We start from the raw sequence: 19,180 nt of genomic DNA, 5'->3' as shown, positions 1-19,180 counted from the left end.
AGGGAAATTTTCAAGTGTCCCCCACACTATTTGGATTAACTCCTTACCTATTACTCTGAGCACAGTGCCGGCTCCAAAGCTGAGCTCCTGGTTTGCACAGCTGTACAGAGTCAGGCTATAACCTGCAGTGTCATCATGCTCTTCCTGCAGCCCCATAGTTCCTTAAAATGGCACTGTGTAAAGGAGCAGGCAACAGTATTTCTACAGTTTGCTATCAGATGGGGCAATAGCAGATGGAAAAGGTTACTTTGCCCTGGATTCCAGCATGCCGTGATATAGGGGATGTTAAATCTTTTGCTGGGATGGGAGAAGACAGAGAAAGAAAATGGAGACAAAGAGAAAGAATAGAGGAGAAAAGTAGGCTGAAAGAAAAACAACACAGTCCTTGCTAAACAGTAGAGGTTGTGAGAAGGATTGTTAGCAGAAGCCAGCATTCCAAAGCAACTTTAGACAGCCTGCTAACCATCTATGGAGAGGCAAGCAAAGTGCCAGCAAGATTACTCTTTCCCTCCCTGATTCAGCACATAGGAGAACCCAGACTCTACCTCTCAAATGTTGCTTTGGATCATTACACAGACAAACTGCAAAAACCAGCAGACACGAGAAGCATTTTTCATTCCCAACCTCTGTAACATTTTCTTGGAGAACAGGAGGAAACAAAATTACCTATTTTCCTTCTCCCTTCTTGAAGTTCCCAGAAATGAAAGACAAAGGCTGCAGACACAAGGACCTCTAAATTTCTGCCTGCAAATCCTACACTGCCATAATAGCACATCTCATTTTAATAAGCAACCAATAAAGCATTAATTCTGTTCACATGGCTGTATGAAAAAATATCACTATTAAGCTTTTAATTAAGAATGTTCTTGTCCCCTAAACCAGTATCACATATATCATGGAAATATGACTTTTGACTTACCTATGACTGTAAGTTTTGTCCCGCTGCCAAAGAACAGTCTATCATTGTTCACACCATTTTGCAGCTGCAGAAAAACCTCTCCTCTACTCCCAGTCCTCTGAGCCAAGCCTGTGGACTAACCCACCCCTCATGTGGTACCAGCAAAAGAAGAAACCCAACGTTTCAGGTCCCCTAAAAAATCAGGTCTGTAAGGGAGCACCACCAAATCTGTGTGTCTAAACAGCTGAGATCAACATCAGAAATACACTGTCCTGAGCCCTTTTTCTTCATGCTTAGGTGAATCAGTTGTTGCAGCTTCCACCATTTCTTTAGGGGATATTTGTCTATTTATTTAGGTGTAATATTATGCATTCATTCAGTTCTTCAAAATGAAGGGTGTGTCCCTACCTAGTGTACTAGACTTAAATCTATTCTCCAAAGCAGAGTGGGTTATTAGCACATCAGGAGAACACCAGTTTAATAATGAAAGGAACAATAATGATGAAGCTCTCTAAATGGAGGACATGGCATTTGAAGTGAATTAAAAGAGAAAACAAAAAATTCTTACCAATTACTGTAAGTTTTGTGCCAGAGCCGAAAAGCATATCAGCACTGTCACAGTGACAAAGTGATGTGCCATAAGCTATGGGAAGGGATGCACAGCAGCTAACTTACTATAAGCAGAAGCTTAAGAAACTGTTTCTGTATTTGGGATGTCAAACATCACTCAATCTCTACCTGAGATGTTTCACCTTTGGCAGTGAACTAAAACAAATCCCTTTGTTTTCCATGGCAGGCCAGCTGTCTTGAATAGCTTTTCAGGATCCCATTCAATTTTCTGATAGGTGCAAATAATCCACACAAGGAGAGCCCAGAAGAATCAGTTGTCTGCTCCCAGACAGACCCTTGATATCCATTAGGAAGAACCACAGTGAGACAGTGGGCAGAAGGATTAGAGACACCCTTTGTTCTCACAGGAGTCATTCAGCAGACCCTGGAGGCTCATTTAAGAGAGAAAACCCCAATGCATTTTATGTAGTGCCTCTGAGAGATACCTGCTACATGTCAGAATTCTTTTTCTGGCACTTGGATCACATTAAGAGAGAGCCATTTTGTTGTCTGTTGCAAACATCAGTGTATCAGGAAAAATATTTATACCAGCCTTGCATGTTCTGATAGATTTTAGGTACACCTGCAAGAGACTTTGGTTTGCTGAAAATTAATTTCAATATCTCAGAATTTCCTAGCTTGCTTCCCAGAGATGGCAGGCTCAGTTCTCAGATGATGAGAGTAAGTCCCAGCACAGAAGGTCTGTTAAGAGAAACCAAGGCAGAGCACAGCTGCTCTGCTGCAGAATGTTCTGCAGCTGCCTTAGCACACTCTCTCACAAGGCTCATGCACTTAAGGGTTTTTGTAAAGGCTTTCTGCAGAATGTATCATCGTGCCCCCTCCCAGCTGTTCCCACAATGATATAAGTTCGTACAAAAACAATCCCACCCATGACTCCACCCCCTGTTTTTGTCAACCAGGAACAATTGCTGTGAGAACCTGTGCTGGTTTGGACTGTGGTAGAGTTAATTTCCTTCACAGTGGCTACGGTGGGGCTGTGTTTTGGACCAGTGTTGGCAGTGTTGACCAGACAGAAATGTTCTGGTTATTGCTGAGCAATGCTTACACAGCATTGAAATCCTTTTCTGCTTCTCATAGCACCATGCTGGCAATGAGGCTGGTGGTGCATGGGAACTTGGGAGGAGGGACAGCAAGGAAAGCTGATCCCAACTGATCCAAGGGACATTCCATATCCTATGGCATCATGCTCAGTATATAGAGGGGGCAAGAAGGGGAAGAAGAATTGTCTGAAAAGTAAGGGAGAACTATATTTTAAAGAAAAAAAGCAGAGAAAACAAACATTTATTTAGAAAACTTGAGAAGGCAGATTTTTTTTCCATTCAGCTGATTATGAGAACTTGTTTAGAACTCATTTGCACAAGTTATAACTGTGCTGTCCTTAGCTGAAATAACATGTTAACTAGTAATTGTATTAGACTTCCAACATTCACATCTGTGTGACTGATTAGCAGTTGGTCTGAAGAATGAAAAGTTGGGGTCATCAAAAGAAACTGCTTTTGTAGTCTTTCTCATGGCAATATCATTTCTACCAATCTGCAGTATATTTGAGAAGATGGCACTCTGTAGAATGTGGAGTCAGCGACTTAAGAGAGTGCTCTACATGCTAGAATATCAATGTACATATTTATGCTACAGGTAGGTCTGCTGAGTCTTGTGGAAAATTTCTTGAGAGCGGTTTTGATTTTCAAATCCATGTGTATGCATTCAACAAGGACATGATCAACACATGTATCCCAACACATGTGCAGTCCTGCACCCAGGAATACAGGCAGGAAGAGCTGTGACTGCCAGCAAAAGCCAACACAGGACTCACTGACACACACACAAGTCACATCTCTCTTTGCACATATGCATGTATATATAGATAAACAAACCCACTGTCAAGTGAGGAAAACATTAAGCCCTTAACTTTCCTTCAATCAAAAAAGAAAAAAAAAAAGGAAAAAGAAAGAAAATACAGGAGCTATTATTTGAGCACAGACATGTATCTGCCCATCTTTTAAAGTGCTCTCTTTGCACAATACCTTGTAAAATAGAGGAAGTATGTAGAAATGAGAATTACATGGCTTGTAGGAAGCTTGGAAAAGAACAAGATTGGATTCCTGTGCTTGGCATCAGTTTTCAGTGACTGACAATTTTGAATTCAGTGTTGCAACATTCTTTTTATTTCAGCATCTCAAAAGAAGTCTCTGTTATTTGCCATAGTTTTTTCTCACATAGAACCACTTAATTGTGTTCCCTCCTTCAAAATGTAGCTTGTCTGCTCCAAACCTCCCATGCCCAAGATTGTCCTCTGTTCACTTTAACTAAGTTCTGCCATGACCACTCTGAATGTCTGAGTGTGAGGACAAGATAGATCTGGGGGGGGTTTTGTGACAGCCTTGATAAATGCAGCCATTTTCACCCAATGTCCTAATAAATTATATTCATCTTAATGTGTTTCAGTCTGAGCTGGAATTATTCTTTAATATTCCATTCCGCTGTGCTCCAGTGTATTCTAACTGCATAGAGCATGAATAATGAGGCATCTTGGGAAAGGAGCTCATCATCTGAATCCAAAGACTTCTCTCTTTGTTTACTTTTGTCACACTCCCTGAAATGTGCCCCTTGCACAACCTTCTCACAATTCCCACTTGCTGAGAACTGTTCCTTTTGATTCTTCCCCAAAGAGGAAGGGGACACCCTTCCCTAGACCAGGTGGTTCATGTCTGGTGAATTTAAGACCCCTAGAAGCATTTCTGTAGAAAGTATTTTCCAGGAAACAGTTTTCCTTTTTGTCTGAAGCAGCCACAAGACTGCATAAATAATTTCTGCAATAAGAACACTAAATAATTCTCATGGTTCAATAGGATATTTTCTCCTGATCTGAAGTGTTTTGAGAAGATTAAAGGAGTGACAAGCACAGAGCAGGAAAAATAACTCCATTTTACAGCATTATACACATCTGTCCTCTAGCACTACCATATAGATTCTTTCTTTTAATGGCTTTAAAAAAGGTGTGCCAGATTCCTCTCAAAGCTGTCATCAGATCCTTCTGAAACAAATGCATTAAGTGTCAGGTGACTTCCAATCTATTCACCAAATTTTTCTTCACTACCACAGTGAGCCTGGTGCCATCATCAAGCTCATCTGAAGAAAAAACACAGGGAGAGAAAACGCAGCTCCGAGGCCTCTCCCGAGAGGATGTCACTTCTCATCTGGCTGAAATTCTGTTTCCTTCTCTACCACCTTTGAATTATTCATCTATTTTGGCTCAAAATCAGCCCCTGGAGAGGGGAAGCCTCTAAAGCCTCAGCCCTGCTCCAGTTGTTGGTACACAGTGTAAATCCTGGCTAGCTCTCTATGTTCCCATAACAGATATGTTATTCCTGTAAGGTTTGTCAGTGAGTGATCTTTAATGAGAGTTCCTTAAGACACTGTTGATCACTGGAAATTGTGTGGTAGGACATTATTACTATGAAAGAATAATTCACGCTTTTCCAAGGGAAAAAAGCAAAAACTTTATTCTCAAATCAAGGAGATTTGTTCCCATCCTCTGAGCATTAAGAAGGTGCTAGATTTAAAGATATGTTACAACAAAATATGATAGAATAGGATATGGAAATACAAGGAAAATTCAGCAGTGATTACAACAAAGTGAAGAACGGGAGAAGGACAGAAATTCAAAAGAATATTCAGAAGTTCTTAGAAGTATAGATTCTTTGCTATGGAAAGGTAGAGAATTTGCTGTGATCCTGCCCGTGTGATGAAGAGGACTCTTCATTTATTCTCTAGATAACTTGCCACCAGTCTAATAGAAAACAAAATGGAATGAAAATAAATTGAAAAAATAATATAATAACAACAACCACTGAGCAAAAGAATCAAATACAGGAATTGGCTGGATGCCCTTGCCCAAAGAGTTACCATCAATGCTTCAATGTTGAAGTGGTAACCAGTAACACATGGTTTCCCTCAAGGGTCTGCACTGGGACCAAAACCATTTAATACCTTCCTCAGTGTGTCATTGATATTGGGGTCAGTTGTACCCTCAGCGAGTTTGCAGATGACACGAAGCTGTGTGGTCATTGATGTGTTTGAGGGAAGGGATGTCATGCAGAGGGACCTGGACAGACTTAGAGACTAGGCCCAAGTGTATCCTGCAACCACCAAGATTGGTACAGACTGGGGATGAATGGCTTGAGAGCAGCCCTGTGGAGAAGGAATTTGGGATACTCATGGATGAAAAAATGGATGTCCACCTCCCATGCATACTTGCAGCCCAAATGGCCAACCACATCCAGGGCTACAGCAAAAAGAGTGGGGCCAGCAGGCCTGGGGAAGTGATTCTGCCCCTGTGCTCTGCTGTGATGTGACTCCCACCAATGCCATGTGGAGTTCTGTGTCCAGCTCTGGAGGCCCAGCACAAGAAATACATGGACATGTAAAAGCAGGTCAAGAGGAGGCCCACAAAAAATAGTCATAGAGCTTCAGAGTATGAAGACAGCCTGAGGGAACAACTTCTCTTCAGACTGGAAAAGAGAAGCCTCCAGAGGGGAGACCTGCCTGAGGCCTTTCTATATACAAGGGGGACTTTTAAGAAAAACTGAGATCTTTTACCAAGGCCTGCAGAGACAGCACAAAGGGCACTGATTTTAAACTGATACAGGTGAGCTTCACATTAAAGGAAGAAATTTGTTCTGGTGAGAGTGGTGAGAGAGTGGAACAGGTTTACCAGAGAAGCTGTGGATGCGCCATCCCTGAAGGATTCAAGGCCAGGTTGGAAGGGGCTCTGAGCAACCTGGTCTAATGAAAGATGTCCCTGTCCATGGCAGGAGGGTGGAACTAGATGACCTTTAAAGGTTCTTGCTCACGTAAACCACTATGTGATTCTATGATTGTGATGCAGAAAAGGACAAATCTACTCCCTCCACTATATCCTTGCAAAACGACCAAAAGCATAACTGAGATTGTGTTCAACCTTGCCCTCAAATCTACCAGGTGACTTTCCAAATATATTTTCTGCTTTTAAGGGGACAAATGCTGGGGATTCTACTGCTCTCACAGAGTATATATTTGAGCCATAGGAAAACCGTACAAATAAAAAGCATTTCCTGGCAGTTAGTTCAAGTTCTCCCATTTGTTCAGACTGACCCCACTGTTCTTTGTAAATCTTTGCAAATCTCTGTAAATGTTTGATCAGATTTATCCCCTGTATCAAATCAAAAATCTGTGCATAATTTTCACTGCAGGCATAAGTCCCTTTTTAATAGCTACACAAAAGCATGATACAACTGATATTTTCCTTTTCTGGGTAATTTGTCCTTAATTCTCATCTTTTTCATGTGTTCAGAGAGGATTGTGAGAAGGAATTTCCCTGCTAGATAGCATTGATTTTTTTTTTTTTTGAGTTCTGGAAAAAACTCTTATTGCAAACCCATCACTTGTGAATTTTCAAGCCAGGCTGCACAAAGCCTGGCAGATCACCTGCAGAACAACCACACCTCTGAGAAAGGTTCAGACTGCATCCACTGATCCTTGACTTGCAGGGACACTCTGACTTACCTTGGCTGTCCACACCAGACCGCTCACCAAAACTGCATAGACCAAGGCTTTGCCACAGAGGATGAAGTAAGTGAGCTTCAGAGAATTTCCATACCTCAGGTACGACTCTGCAAGTCAAACACCATTCGTGTATTCAATCATCATCATCATCACCACCCCAAGATGCTGCATCTAACAGAGCTTTTCATCAAATATGAACTCTTGAAATGTTTAGCTAAGTGACTTAGAAGAACTAGAGACAAAGGAGTGGCTCTGTTGACTGCAGAGAGCAGGGAATGGGACAAAGAACCAAAAGAGGAAGCAAGTTTAGAAAAGACAAAGATTGGCTTTATGCTAGAAAAGTACTGTGTTGCCAGATCTACTGATAAACTGGGCTATTCATCTCAGTCTCCTTCTATGAACACAAAACAGGCTGAATTGCAAGATATTACTTTTTCTTTTGTCTCATAATTTTCAATGATGTTATGAGTGCTGCTGACGTACCAAGAAAGTTTTACACAGCCCAAGATAATATGGCTTCTAGAAACTTTATTTTTGTTGATTTTTCATTCTTAAGGCATTTCAGCAGTATTGACATACCACCTCAGTTTCGGTTCAGCCTTAAGATTCCTGAAGCATCAAAGAAGTTGGTGACAAGCAGGAATGTGAAAATATGTACACAAAGAGGAAAGAAACATGATTTGTAATATGGATATCCTCCATATGTGACTCCACTGTAGAGGGGGATGTGACCTGTCATGAGAAGTATTCTGAGATTCATACTAAGAAATATTCAGAATTTCAGATCCTGAACCTTGATGTCAAGATCACATGGAAAAGTAGGGGTAGTTACTTTCACAGCTGAGCAAGAATCATCCCAATGGAAATCAGTGTGTCTATGACTGCAGTAAATTATACTCTACAGGAAGGTTCCATGATTGTTTCTGTTTTTTCAAAATGTAATCATAAGGAAGCACTAAACCCCCAAACACTGCTACACACAATATGCACAAACAACCCTCACAACGAATTCTATTCTTTTTTTTTTTGTTTTTAATGTCACATACAAATCACTTAGATGAGAAAGTAGAAGCTATTCATACAGCAGATATCTCCCACACATTGTACTTAGTGTCAGTAAAGCTGGAATTAAAATACACACTGATATTTGCCTGAGAGAAGAGGCAAAATTCTCCTTACGTGAGGAGACACACGTACCTTCTGTGAGTGCACAACCTGAAAGACAAAAATAACTGGAAGTCATGTTTCTCTTCAAAGCAAAGAGAATGCAGATTTTAGAAGTTTCAGTTTACAAAATATTGCTTCATTCACTTTACTATACTATTGGTTTTATTACAGTATAAAATTTACTATACTGCAGAGATTTCTCAGTGGAAAGCCTGAGGAAACGATAGATGTTCTATGGTAATGTAGGCACAGAAACCCAGGAATATGAAGAGACATATGCTAATACCTACATATTTATATATGCATTTGTGCCATAACAACATCCTGTATGGAAGTTGTATATAGATGTGTTTCATAACACACACTCTTTTGATTTGTGATTTCTATTCTGTGCAGCATGGTGATAGACTTTTTTTACTCACCAGCATCACCAGAGATAAACTTGTGCATTGATTGAATTGTTTCATTCTGAAAAAATCTGGCAACACACTCGAAGCGATTGAAAGGGTTGAACCATTCCCAGGCTGGGATCCTGAGCCGGCTGGTCAGGGAGAAGGTACTCCCATTGCGTGTGGAGAACTCGTCTGTCCCCACCCCTTCGGTCCTTTTCACACCATTCACCATCCAGCCCAGAGTCAGGTGGTCAGGGTAGAAACCAGAGGCCAGGCACACCAGCGTGGCCTTGCTCTTCTCCTGGATCTCCTGCTTGGATGGGGAAAAGATGGCCACAGCTGGAGGGATGATTTCCTCATTCTGCCCTGAAACACAAAGCAACATGGTCCAGATTCTCCATCACTCTATGTAATCAGAAACCTCTGAAAATGGTCCTGAGTTTGTGTTGAGTTATCCCTGAAATACCTAACCTTTAACAGCTGTCTCATGAATAATTAATAGCTACCGGAAATGAGACACCAGGAAACTGGAAGCATTTGTTTTCACTCCTTACATGGTAACATAAAGGGTCTGGCCACAGAAATGCAAGAACAAATGAATTTCTAGTATTGCCTCCGTCAGAAGTAGAAGAAAGCTGGAAAGAAGCTGAGCAAACAGGTGGGCAGAAACATCCCCAGTTATGCTGTAATGTATTTGTAATATTGTATTAATAGAAAAGGGAGTCTGTTATAAAGCACAAACATCATCAGTAGGCTGTGTTACATTCCTGGGGATGCAGTTAAGACATGGTGGTACTGCAGTGTTCAGAATGACATTGTGATGGGATACTCTACTTGGCCCCCCAGCTTAGAGATGACTAGGAAGGAAGGAAGGAAGTAAGGAAGGAAGGAGCTGATTTTTGTCACTCTCTGAAGTGAAGAACACTTGGGGTAGGTAACATGAATCTGCCAGGGACAAGTTTTGCTTTGTGTCTTAACTTGCCCTCCATTTATAAGGATAGTAAGCATCTCTGTATGTAATTTATTATTTAGGTTATCCTAGGTATGAGAAGCTGTGGTTCTTGGCTACATACTTCCCCAAAATGAGGCAAGTTTCTGTACAATCACAAGCCAAAAGTTGTTCCCTGTCCTAAAGTGTTTAATACCTACTTGTTAGACTAATGAGAACAGACTTCAGTCAACAGGATGTACAAGGCAGAAATGAGAAGTTACTGAGCAGCTAGGCAGTGACCCTGAAAGCCAGGGGTTTTTTCCATATACTATTTTGGAGTGCCTTTTTTACTCATCTAGCATGAGAAACCCATGATGCCTAAAAGCTGGTAAAAATAAGACACAGACACAGCAGTATAGGGGAAAAGGGTATTACCTTGGTTTTAATAGGATCCCAGGTGCTCCCCCTTGTCAAAGGTGGAACCATGCCGAGGAAGCACACCAGGTACAATGCGTATATAATTTTATGGACCTCTCAAATTAGCATATCCCCAAATAAGAGACCCAACAAAGGAAGTAATTGTCCTCCTATTCTAACTATCCCCTGCTAAATGAGGCTACAACTTAGTTTACAAACACATGTTCCAGAGAGGAGGCTCCGTTCAAGATTGGTGCCTCATATTCTGAGATACTAGGGATGTTTCGTCTTCTCCAAAGTATTCCGAACTAGGCTAGAGTACAAGGGTTATAAACATGTGGGCTAAAAGGGAGTGAAAAGTACAGGGAATGGGAAAGAGTTTAAAATGTATAAAAAGGGTATAAAAAGAGTATAAAGAGAAAGGACAAAAAATCATCAGGCATCACCATGAGGTCTGTAGAGTGCTGTTAGAAAAAGAAATGCAGAGAAAGCTATGGAGCCAAAGAGAAAATTATTACTGGGGTTGGGGTTTTTTTGTATGAAGGCACTCTAAATTGTAGATGTTCTTCCTGATCACTCTCTCTCCTTTGTAGAGGAAGAGAGTTAGCAGAATTAGCAGAAATTAATCTCTTGCATAGATCTTGTCCTCTAAACCCCAGTGTTTGTGTGCAGATGTTAGCCTTAATTGTGACCACCAATGCTTACTCTGCAAAGATCCCTGGGTGCTTCTCTGGAAATGGATGAGCCTGTATAGACTTTAGATGACCTGGATATTAAATAGAGATAACTCCCTAAAAGGTTTAGCACTGCACTGCTCTCCTTTCAGGGGACAGCAAGAGTGGATAATTTCTTCTACTTCTCCCTTCCAGCACTTGTTGCTAGGATTTTTTTCCTGTCCTAAAAGTGTCTCTGACAAATTCCTCAGCTCATAGCCTAAACAGCTAATGAGTGAAGAGATGGAAACAAATAGGACACAAAAGCAAAAGGAGAGATTTAACAGATTTAAAACCAAAAATACCCCCCCAAAAAACAAGGAAGGAGGAATGTAGGTAAAAAAGGGAGACAGAAAGAATGTTAAAACTATTAGAAAGAAAAAGAAAATGAGCATTCTTGAAAGAAAAGGAGGCTGGTAAAAGCAAGAACTGGAAGAAAAATTCTTATCAGCAGGCCGTTGTATTCTGCTGTTCCACAATGCTCATTTTTCATTCCCAACCTCTATAATATTTTCTTAGAGAATGGGAGGAAACAAAATTATTTATTCCCTTCTCCCTTCATGAAGTTCCCAGAAATGACAGATAAAGTCTGCAGACACAGGGATCACAAAATTTGTTCCGGCAAATTGTGCTCTGCCATAATAGCACATCTCATTTTAATAAGCAACCAATAAAGCATTAATTCTGTTCACATGGCTGTATGAAAAATTATCATTATTAAGCTTTTAATTAAGAATGTTCTTGTCTCTTAACCAGCATCACATAGATCACAGAAATCTGACTTTTGACTTACCTATGACTGTAAGTTTTGTCCCGCTGCCAAAGAACAGTCTATCATTGTTCACACCATTTTGCAGCTGCAGAAAAACCTCTCCTCTACTCCCAGTCCTCTGAGCCAAGCCTGTGGACTAACCCACCCCTCATGTGGTACCAGCAAAAGAAGAATCACAAAATTTCAGGTCCCCTAAAAAATCAGGTCTGTAAGGGAGCACCACCAAATCTGTGTGTCTAAACAGCTGAGATCAACATCAGAAATACACTGTCCTGAGCCCTTTTTCTTCATGCTTAGGTGAATCAGTTGTTGCAGCTTCCAACATTTCTTTAGAGGATATTTATCTATTTCTTTAGGTGTAATATTAGAATATTAGGAAATATTTCCCATATGCAGACTATTTTTTTATTCTGAGCTAAACAGCTGAATTTCTTTTTAATTTTTTTCAACATTATGAATATTCTTCACTAGTAAAATAAATGCCTTTTTCTAACTTGCAAAATAATTTTTAATACATAGCACAGGATATTGTTCCACTCTGCCCTATGTAGAAGTTCCTAAACATGCCTCCTTTCTCTTTCCCTGGAAGGCTTTCCCTGAAAAGAAGTCTCTGTGCTCTCTTGTTGATAATTATTCAAGTTAGCTGCATAGATGACTGTGGTCAATGAGGGATCAATGTATTAATTTTCATCAGTTCAGGCACCTCAGATAAACATTGGATTTCAAAAAATATGCTGATCACTGCATTTTTTCCTAAGGAGATTAAATTTTACCACTTGTAATCAATTTATTCTGTAGTGGCACAGTATGGTACAAATGTCTGAGGCATGAATTCTTCTGACTCCAGGTGCAACACAAGGAGAAGAAGAGTTCACATCCATAAATGTGGCCCAGAAAGAAATATTCCCTGAGAGCTCCCTCTCTTTGAGATGAATCATACATTCTTTTTCCGTGGTTTTCAGTGGCTGTTTAGCATCTATGCTGAAATGGTGAGACCGTTGTCTTTAATGATCTTTGTTTCAGCATCCTGAGGAACCTGTCTAGTGGAAAGAAACTGGCTGTGCTTTGGAGAGTTACTTTCTATATCAAGAAGGACATAAACAGCTGCAGAGAGCTTTTAGTATTGCTTATAATAAAGCTGAGCATTTATTTGAGCATTCTGTTTTATCAAACAAAAATGCTAGCACACTTTTTTTTTTCAGTTATCTGAGAAAACACATGCTTTTATTTACCCTGAAAAAATCCAAATTTAAGCTTGTATCGTCTTGATTTTGTTTTCTAGAGCCCTTCAAGTGTAACTGTAAGTCAGCTCTTTCCAGACAAACAGACAGCTTTTCAGTAACTTGTCCTTAATCATCTGTAGCCCCAGCAGAACCAATGTTATAGAGAACAGCTGTACTATTGGGGAATAAGGATTTTTGCATATATTGATTTGTTAAGGCAACTTTTTAAACGTTATGCACACATTTCTCGCCCCATTCCTTATCCGTATTCTTTCTATGGACAGCTTTTTCTTTACTGAAAATGCATTCACTCAGTTCTCAAAAATGAAAGGTGTGTCCCGACCTAGAGTACTGAACTTAGTCTATTCTCTGAGTTAGAGTGGGTTGCTAGCACATCAGAACTCCAGTTTGATAATAAAAGGGAAGATAATTATGAGGTCAGGTTCTCTAAAGGGAAGACATTTGAAGTGAATTAAAAGAGAAAACAAAAATTTCTTACCAATTACTGTAAGTTTTGTGCCACCACCGAAAGACAAACCAGAATTATACACAGTGACAAAGTGATGTATCATAAGCTAAGAGCAGGGATGGATGCACTGCAGCTGACTTACTATAAGCAGAAGCTTAAGAAACTGTTTCTGCATTTGGAGTCCCAAAGATGACTCAATCTCTGTCTACAGTCGTTTGACAGAAAACCAGATTGAGATCTCTTGTATAATCTGCAAAATTCATAAATGTATTTCCCAGATTTTTTTTTTTATTTTGTCTACATTTCACCCCAGGTTATTTTTGCCACCTCTCTCCAATCTCCATGTTACAGCACTGATTTTACCTCCTCTTCTCATCTTGCACATCTCAAAAACATGCAGATATACCCAAAGGCTGTCACTGTCTACAGCTAGAACTTCCTCATAGTCAATGAGGAAGTATGTATTCCAATAATTGTGAAGCCTTCTATTCTGTAATTTGTAAAGTTAATTATCAAATGATACTTGCTTTGTGGTTTTCACACCCAAATGCACGTGGTCTACCTTTGGCAGTGAACTAAAACAAATCCCTTTGTTTTCCATGGCAGGCCAGCTGTCTTGAATAGCTTTTCAGGATCCCATTCAATTTTCTGATAGGTGCAAATAATCCACACAAGGAGAGCCCAGAAGAATCAGTTGTCTGCTCCCAGACAGACCCTTGATATCCATTAGGAAGAACCACAGTGAGACAGTGGGCAGAAGGATTAGAGACACCCTTTGTTCTCACAAGAAAGAGTCATTCAGCAGGTATTGGAGGCTTATTTAAGAGAGAAAATCCCAACACATTTTATGTAGTGCCTCTGAGAGATACCTGCTACATGTCAGAATTCTTTTTCTGGCACTTGGATCACATTAAGAAAGAGCCATTTTGTTGTCTGTTGCAAACATCAATGCATCAGGAAAAAATACTAATTCCAGCCTTGCATGCTCTGATAGGCTTTAGATGCACCTGCAAGTGAGTTTGGTTAGCTGAAAATTAATTTCAATATCTCAGAATTTCCTAGCTTGCTTCCCAGAGATGGCAGGCTCAGTTCTCAGATGATGAGAGTAAGTCCCAGCACAGAAGGTCTGTTAAGAGAAACCAAGGCAGAGCACAGCTGCTCTGCTGCAGAATGTTCTGCAGCTGCACTTACGGGTTTTTGTAAAGGCTTCCTGCAGAATGTATCATCGTGGATCCCCTGTCCCCACAATGATATAACCTCGTACAAAAACAATCCCACCCATGACTCCACCCCCTGTTTTTGGTAACCAGGAGCAATTGCTGTGCTGGTTTGGACTGTGGTAGAGTTAATTTCCTTCACAGTGTCTATGGTGCGGCTGTGTTTTGGACCAGTGTTGGCAGTGTTGAGCAGATAAAAATATTTTTATTTTTGCTGAGCAGTGCTTAGAAGGTCTTTTCTGCTTCTCATAGCACCATGCTGGCAATGAGGCTGGTGGTGCATGGGAACTTGGGAGGGGCAGCAGGGACAGCTGATCCCAACTGATCCAAGGGACATTCCATATCCTATGGCATCATGCTCAGTATATAAAGGGGGCAAGAAGGGGAAGAATAAGGAAGAGAGGGACATTTGGAGTCATGGTGTTTGTCTTCCCGAGTCACGTCATGTGTGATGGGGCCCTGCTGTGATTGGAATGTTGAATGCCTGCCAGCCCATGGGAAGTGGGGAATTATTTCCTTCTTTTGCTTTGCTTGTGTGCACAGTTTTTGCTTTCCCTCTTAAACTGTCTTCATCTCAAGCCATGATTTTTTTCACTTGTGCTTTTCCGATTCTTGCCCCAGTCCTGCTGGTGGGGTGTGAGTGAGTGAGCAGCTGTGTGGGGCTTGGTTCTGGCTGGGGATAAACCATGACAGAACCACAGACCACATCCTTCCTCTGCCATTGCTCATTCTATGTGATAGTCCAATTACCTCTTAGTGTATCCATTATCCCTCAATTTATAATCCCAACATTTTTTTCTTATAGTCAAAAAGTAACACTTTGTTTTCTGTTACTGATTTGGTTTCAATGCAGTTACTTTTTCACTTGGTAGCATCATGGCACCCTCTGTGCTGCTTTTCTTTCCACTCTTTTTTCTCCCCCCAGGATGACAAACAAACTTCAAGCCCACAGTAAATGGTTTGCAATGAGAGTAATTTGCTTACTACTACTGGTGATTTTATCTGTAGCTTGGTCTTGATTGAGAGTGAGTGAGCCATCTTTCTGCAGACTGTCTGAAGGGTTGGGAACTGATAGGGACAGGTAACAGTCTACTTTTATCTCCCTCTCTTACACATAACTGGCCTTCTCTTCTCACACAAAGTGTCAATTCATAGTTACCAACCTAACCAAGTTCCTGCAGTCAATATGTTGTTCATATTGCTCTTTAAAGTCTTCATTTGAGTCTGTCTTGATAGAAAAAATAGACTGCAAATCACAGGACAAAATCCTTTAAAACAAGGTTATTCCACTAGAAAAATCCCAAATTATTTTCTGTTGTTTTCAGAAATCACAGAAGAACCCATAATTTCTGATACAGCCTGTTTAGCTGGGAAGAGCTGTTAGTGTCCCAAAAAAGGGAATGAGAAGCATAGACTAAGCTGAAACATTTAGGATCAAGAGATAGGACTACAGAACACAAGGTATGAGACAGGTCATCTCGGAATGCCCCTAGGCTGTCCACTCTCCTACAACAGGAAACTGGTTGCTTAAGTCTGTTTATACAGAAAATTGGTTTGTATATATTGAATTATTTTAAAAAATAAATTTAGGATTTTTTTTCTGTCACTGCCTAAATAATAAAAGTAATAGTGGAATATTATTTTCCTGCCTTTGTCTGAGTCTGCCTCTGATCTCAACTCTACTTATTCAGGGTCTTAACACATTTTACTAAAATTAATTTAAGATTATGCTGCCTTCCTCTCCAGTCTAGAGCTTCATTAGTGTCCTTACTGTCACTAACAGACTTTTCCATGATGTGTCTTTCATTTAAAAAGAGGGAAAACACCTTTTAGGTTTGAAGGAGTACGTGGTGCTATCAGCTTCTCAGGTCATGTTCAAAAGGTAATTTCCAAGACGTGCCAGCAGAGACCAGTCTTGTCCCACCTTAATGTTCCTTTAGAACTTGTCAAAAGGAAAGGCCTTGCAGGCCATGAATTCAAATAAATGTGAGTGAGAAAACAAAGGGGAGACAAATCCTTGATTTTTATTTCCAAGTCTTTCATAGGAGGCTTTATGGACTTCAGAGGATATGTTACACAAAACTTCAGACAAGGAAAGACAAGAATATGAAAGGAAGAAACATGCAGGGACATATTTTCTAAGAATAAGATCCTTTTAGTGGGAGATATTCACAGGAAAGCAGAGATTGCATCAGTTATACCAGTCCTGGATTCTTTGGAGTTTACAGAATATGCAGCTACAAAGAAGCAGGCACTCCCCGACTTTTACAGATTTGTTTCAGAGACACTAGGAAGCATCTTCATGAACATTCAGTGCTTTTGACCACAAACCCCTAAAGTGAAGCAACAGCCCTTTAGCAGGTCATATCCCTGCACTGAAAAGATATGACAGTAGAAGGAGGAAACTGATAAAAAACTTGTCTTCTAAGACAGAGGCTGCTGCACTGCTCTGTCTCCCTCCCCTTCAAAATGTCCTGGGTCTATTCCCACGACTTCTTCCTCCTCTTTTTTCTGCTCTTCCTCTGCCTCTCTCCTGACTGTCTCACAGTTTTCAAAGACTCCATCTCTCACTCAGGCAAGGTGGGGATTTTATCTCAGTGCTCAACCCCCTCGCTCTACCGTGTGATCACTCGCAGCACAGAAATACGTGGCTTCATCCTTGGGCATCACATTCTTGATTGTCATCAGAGTGTAATCAATATCCTTTCTGTTTACTTCTAACTTAGCCTCACTGTAACCATCCTCATACGAGCTCTCACTCCATGTAGTACTGCTGACGATTAACTTCAAACCATTTATTGGAGTCTGCTGGTACAAGAACATGTAGCCAAGACTACTATAATTCTGATAGCAGGAGATGATCACAGAGCCTCCAGTTCTCTGAAGGATTTCATCTGGTGACTGTGAAACCCAGGCTGTGATGCCAACACCTGCATTAGTAAGAGATAACAAGAGAGAGTGAGGAGTAGGAGTACAGATAATGGCCAAAGGGATCCTCTACCTAACATTAGCCCTGCACAGCCTGGATGGGAGCCATGCTACAGACACATCTGTTGTCTCTCACCAGGTAAAAGAGCAAGCAAAACAGCCAGCATGGCCCTTCAGCTGCCCCAGGACACTGTGCTCCTGCTCACTGGGAGGTAAGAGCTAGGAGACAATGATGCTCCTCCCCTACCTCTGATTTGTCTGTCAAGCTCCAGCAGAGAAGAGAGAAGGGACTGTCCAGCTTTGATACTTTCTTTGGTGAGCCATTAAAAGCAAAGCTAAGTATTCATGTGGCTCCGAGTTCTGCTTTAGCTTTCCACAAGGCAGGCAGTGTTCTGAGCTCCTGACACAAATGTGGAATGTCTTGCAGACCAGTAAGTTGCTGGCTGAATGTTGTGCTGTCTGTCATTCCATCATTAAGAAGGTCTGGATTTTGGAAGCCAGAAAAGGAACCTGGGAACTGTGGCTTCATAAATCATTTTTTTTTGACTCATTTACATCAATGGATATAACTTGGGCCATCTTTGCAGAAGGATTTCCACTAAATGTACACATGTATTGTCTCATTCTGAAGAGTTGTTCTTAAGATCTGCATCATGGTATCTCACAACTCGGAACTTGTTAGTCAGAAGTGAAGATGACTGATCAAGATAGGGAAGACACAAAAATCATGTTTAATCATATGTTAATTTCTTTGGTTTTCCATGCAGGGGTGCATATTCCCTAGTGTTTAATCTTCCTGGGAGCTCTAATTCACTTTTACAAAAAACAAGACATCTCTGCCAGCCATTTTTTTCTGAAAGCAGAAACTGTAGTTAAACATAAACCTCATGAACACTCTGTTTTTTCCCAGCCTGCCAGATACCTCCTAGTTAGCCTAATCTATATATAGAATGTATTCTATTTTATTCTGTACAGTTCTGTGTGTATAGAACCTATGCCACTCTCCATTCTTTTCTGAAAAAGGAAGATTCAGAATTGTCACTGCAACTGCTTCTTTTCTCCTGAGTACCTTTAATGAAACACACACATATAATTCCAATGACCTTCAGTAATCCAGATATTTCATCTTCCATACATCTGAGCTTTTCTCAGGCATACTTCTGAGTTTTTCTCTTTCTCTCTTTTCTGTTTTTCTCACATTTTTCTTTTTAAGGGCATACCTGTGCACTGAAAAGATAAGAGGGTGGAAGGAAGAATGTGGTTAATGACCTGAATAAATATGAGGACAAGGAATTGGACAAAAAGGAGAGTAGCTGTTTAATGGGAAACTTCTTAAAATAGTTGCCTTTTCTCCTGAGCCACTTATGGCCAAAGAAAGCACTGCATAGGAGAAAAATATCCCTTAAAGCTGGAAGAGGGTCCTGTAACCACAGAATTCAAGAGGGCAATGAACCTAGAGATATCTGTGTTTGCTATTGCCACTTGGAAACCCAACAGCTGCGAGCACTCAATAGCGATCTCATTAAATTGATGTGTGGTGAAGGTGACTGATAAGTTTGTTATCACAAGGCCTTAAAATTGCATTTGCCACTCTAAACTAAAAATGCTCAGGAGTTGAGAAATACAAAGAATTCCTCCTCTGTCATATATCCAGAGCTGAAAAGGCGGTTTGAAGTGCCTATGAAAAAGGTCTGAGCTAGGACTATAACATGATTTTCAGGAACAGCTAATTTACTAAACAGAATTCAAAACAAGCAAACAAGTAAAAAAAATCACCCCAAAGTCGCCAGAATAGTATTTACATTCCTTAATGATTCCAGCATGAACTAGTTTTCCTGAAAAATTACAGGGCATTTGGATCAGCAGTAATAATTCCAGC

The 19,180-nt window shown here is 40.5% G+C and overlaps 2 gene segments (V, D, J or C); both read right to left on the bottom strand.

Moving 5' to 3' along the window:
* LOC146445116 (T cell receptor beta constant 2-like) overlaps nucleotides 1-19,180 on the bottom strand; it is a 54,907-nt gene that overhangs the window by 5,892 nt on the left and 29,835 nt on the right. Inside the window, 1 exon segment of the C gene segment in view lies at nucleotides 48-100. Coding sequence covers nucleotides 48-100 — 53 coding nt within the window.
* Nucleotides 5,004-13,359, bottom strand: LOC146445117 (T cell receptor beta chain MC.7.G5-like). The segment is given in 5 exon segments: nucleotides 5,004-5,318; nucleotides 7,073-7,179; nucleotides 8,270-8,287; nucleotides 8,662-8,997; nucleotides 13,187-13,359. Coding segments are annotated over 5 exon segments (561 nt in total).

Source organism: Lichenostomus cassidix, chromosome 1 (assembly GCF_008360975.1).
Source record: "Lichenostomus cassidix isolate B80296 chromosome 1, HeHo_3.0, whole genome shotgun sequence".
In the NCBI taxonomy this organism is placed as follows: Eukaryota; Metazoa; Chordata; class Aves; order Passeriformes; family Meliphagidae; genus Lichenostomus; species Lichenostomus cassidix.
Note: the sequence above shows the minus strand (reverse complement) of the source record. Positions and strands in the feature narration are given on the sequence as shown.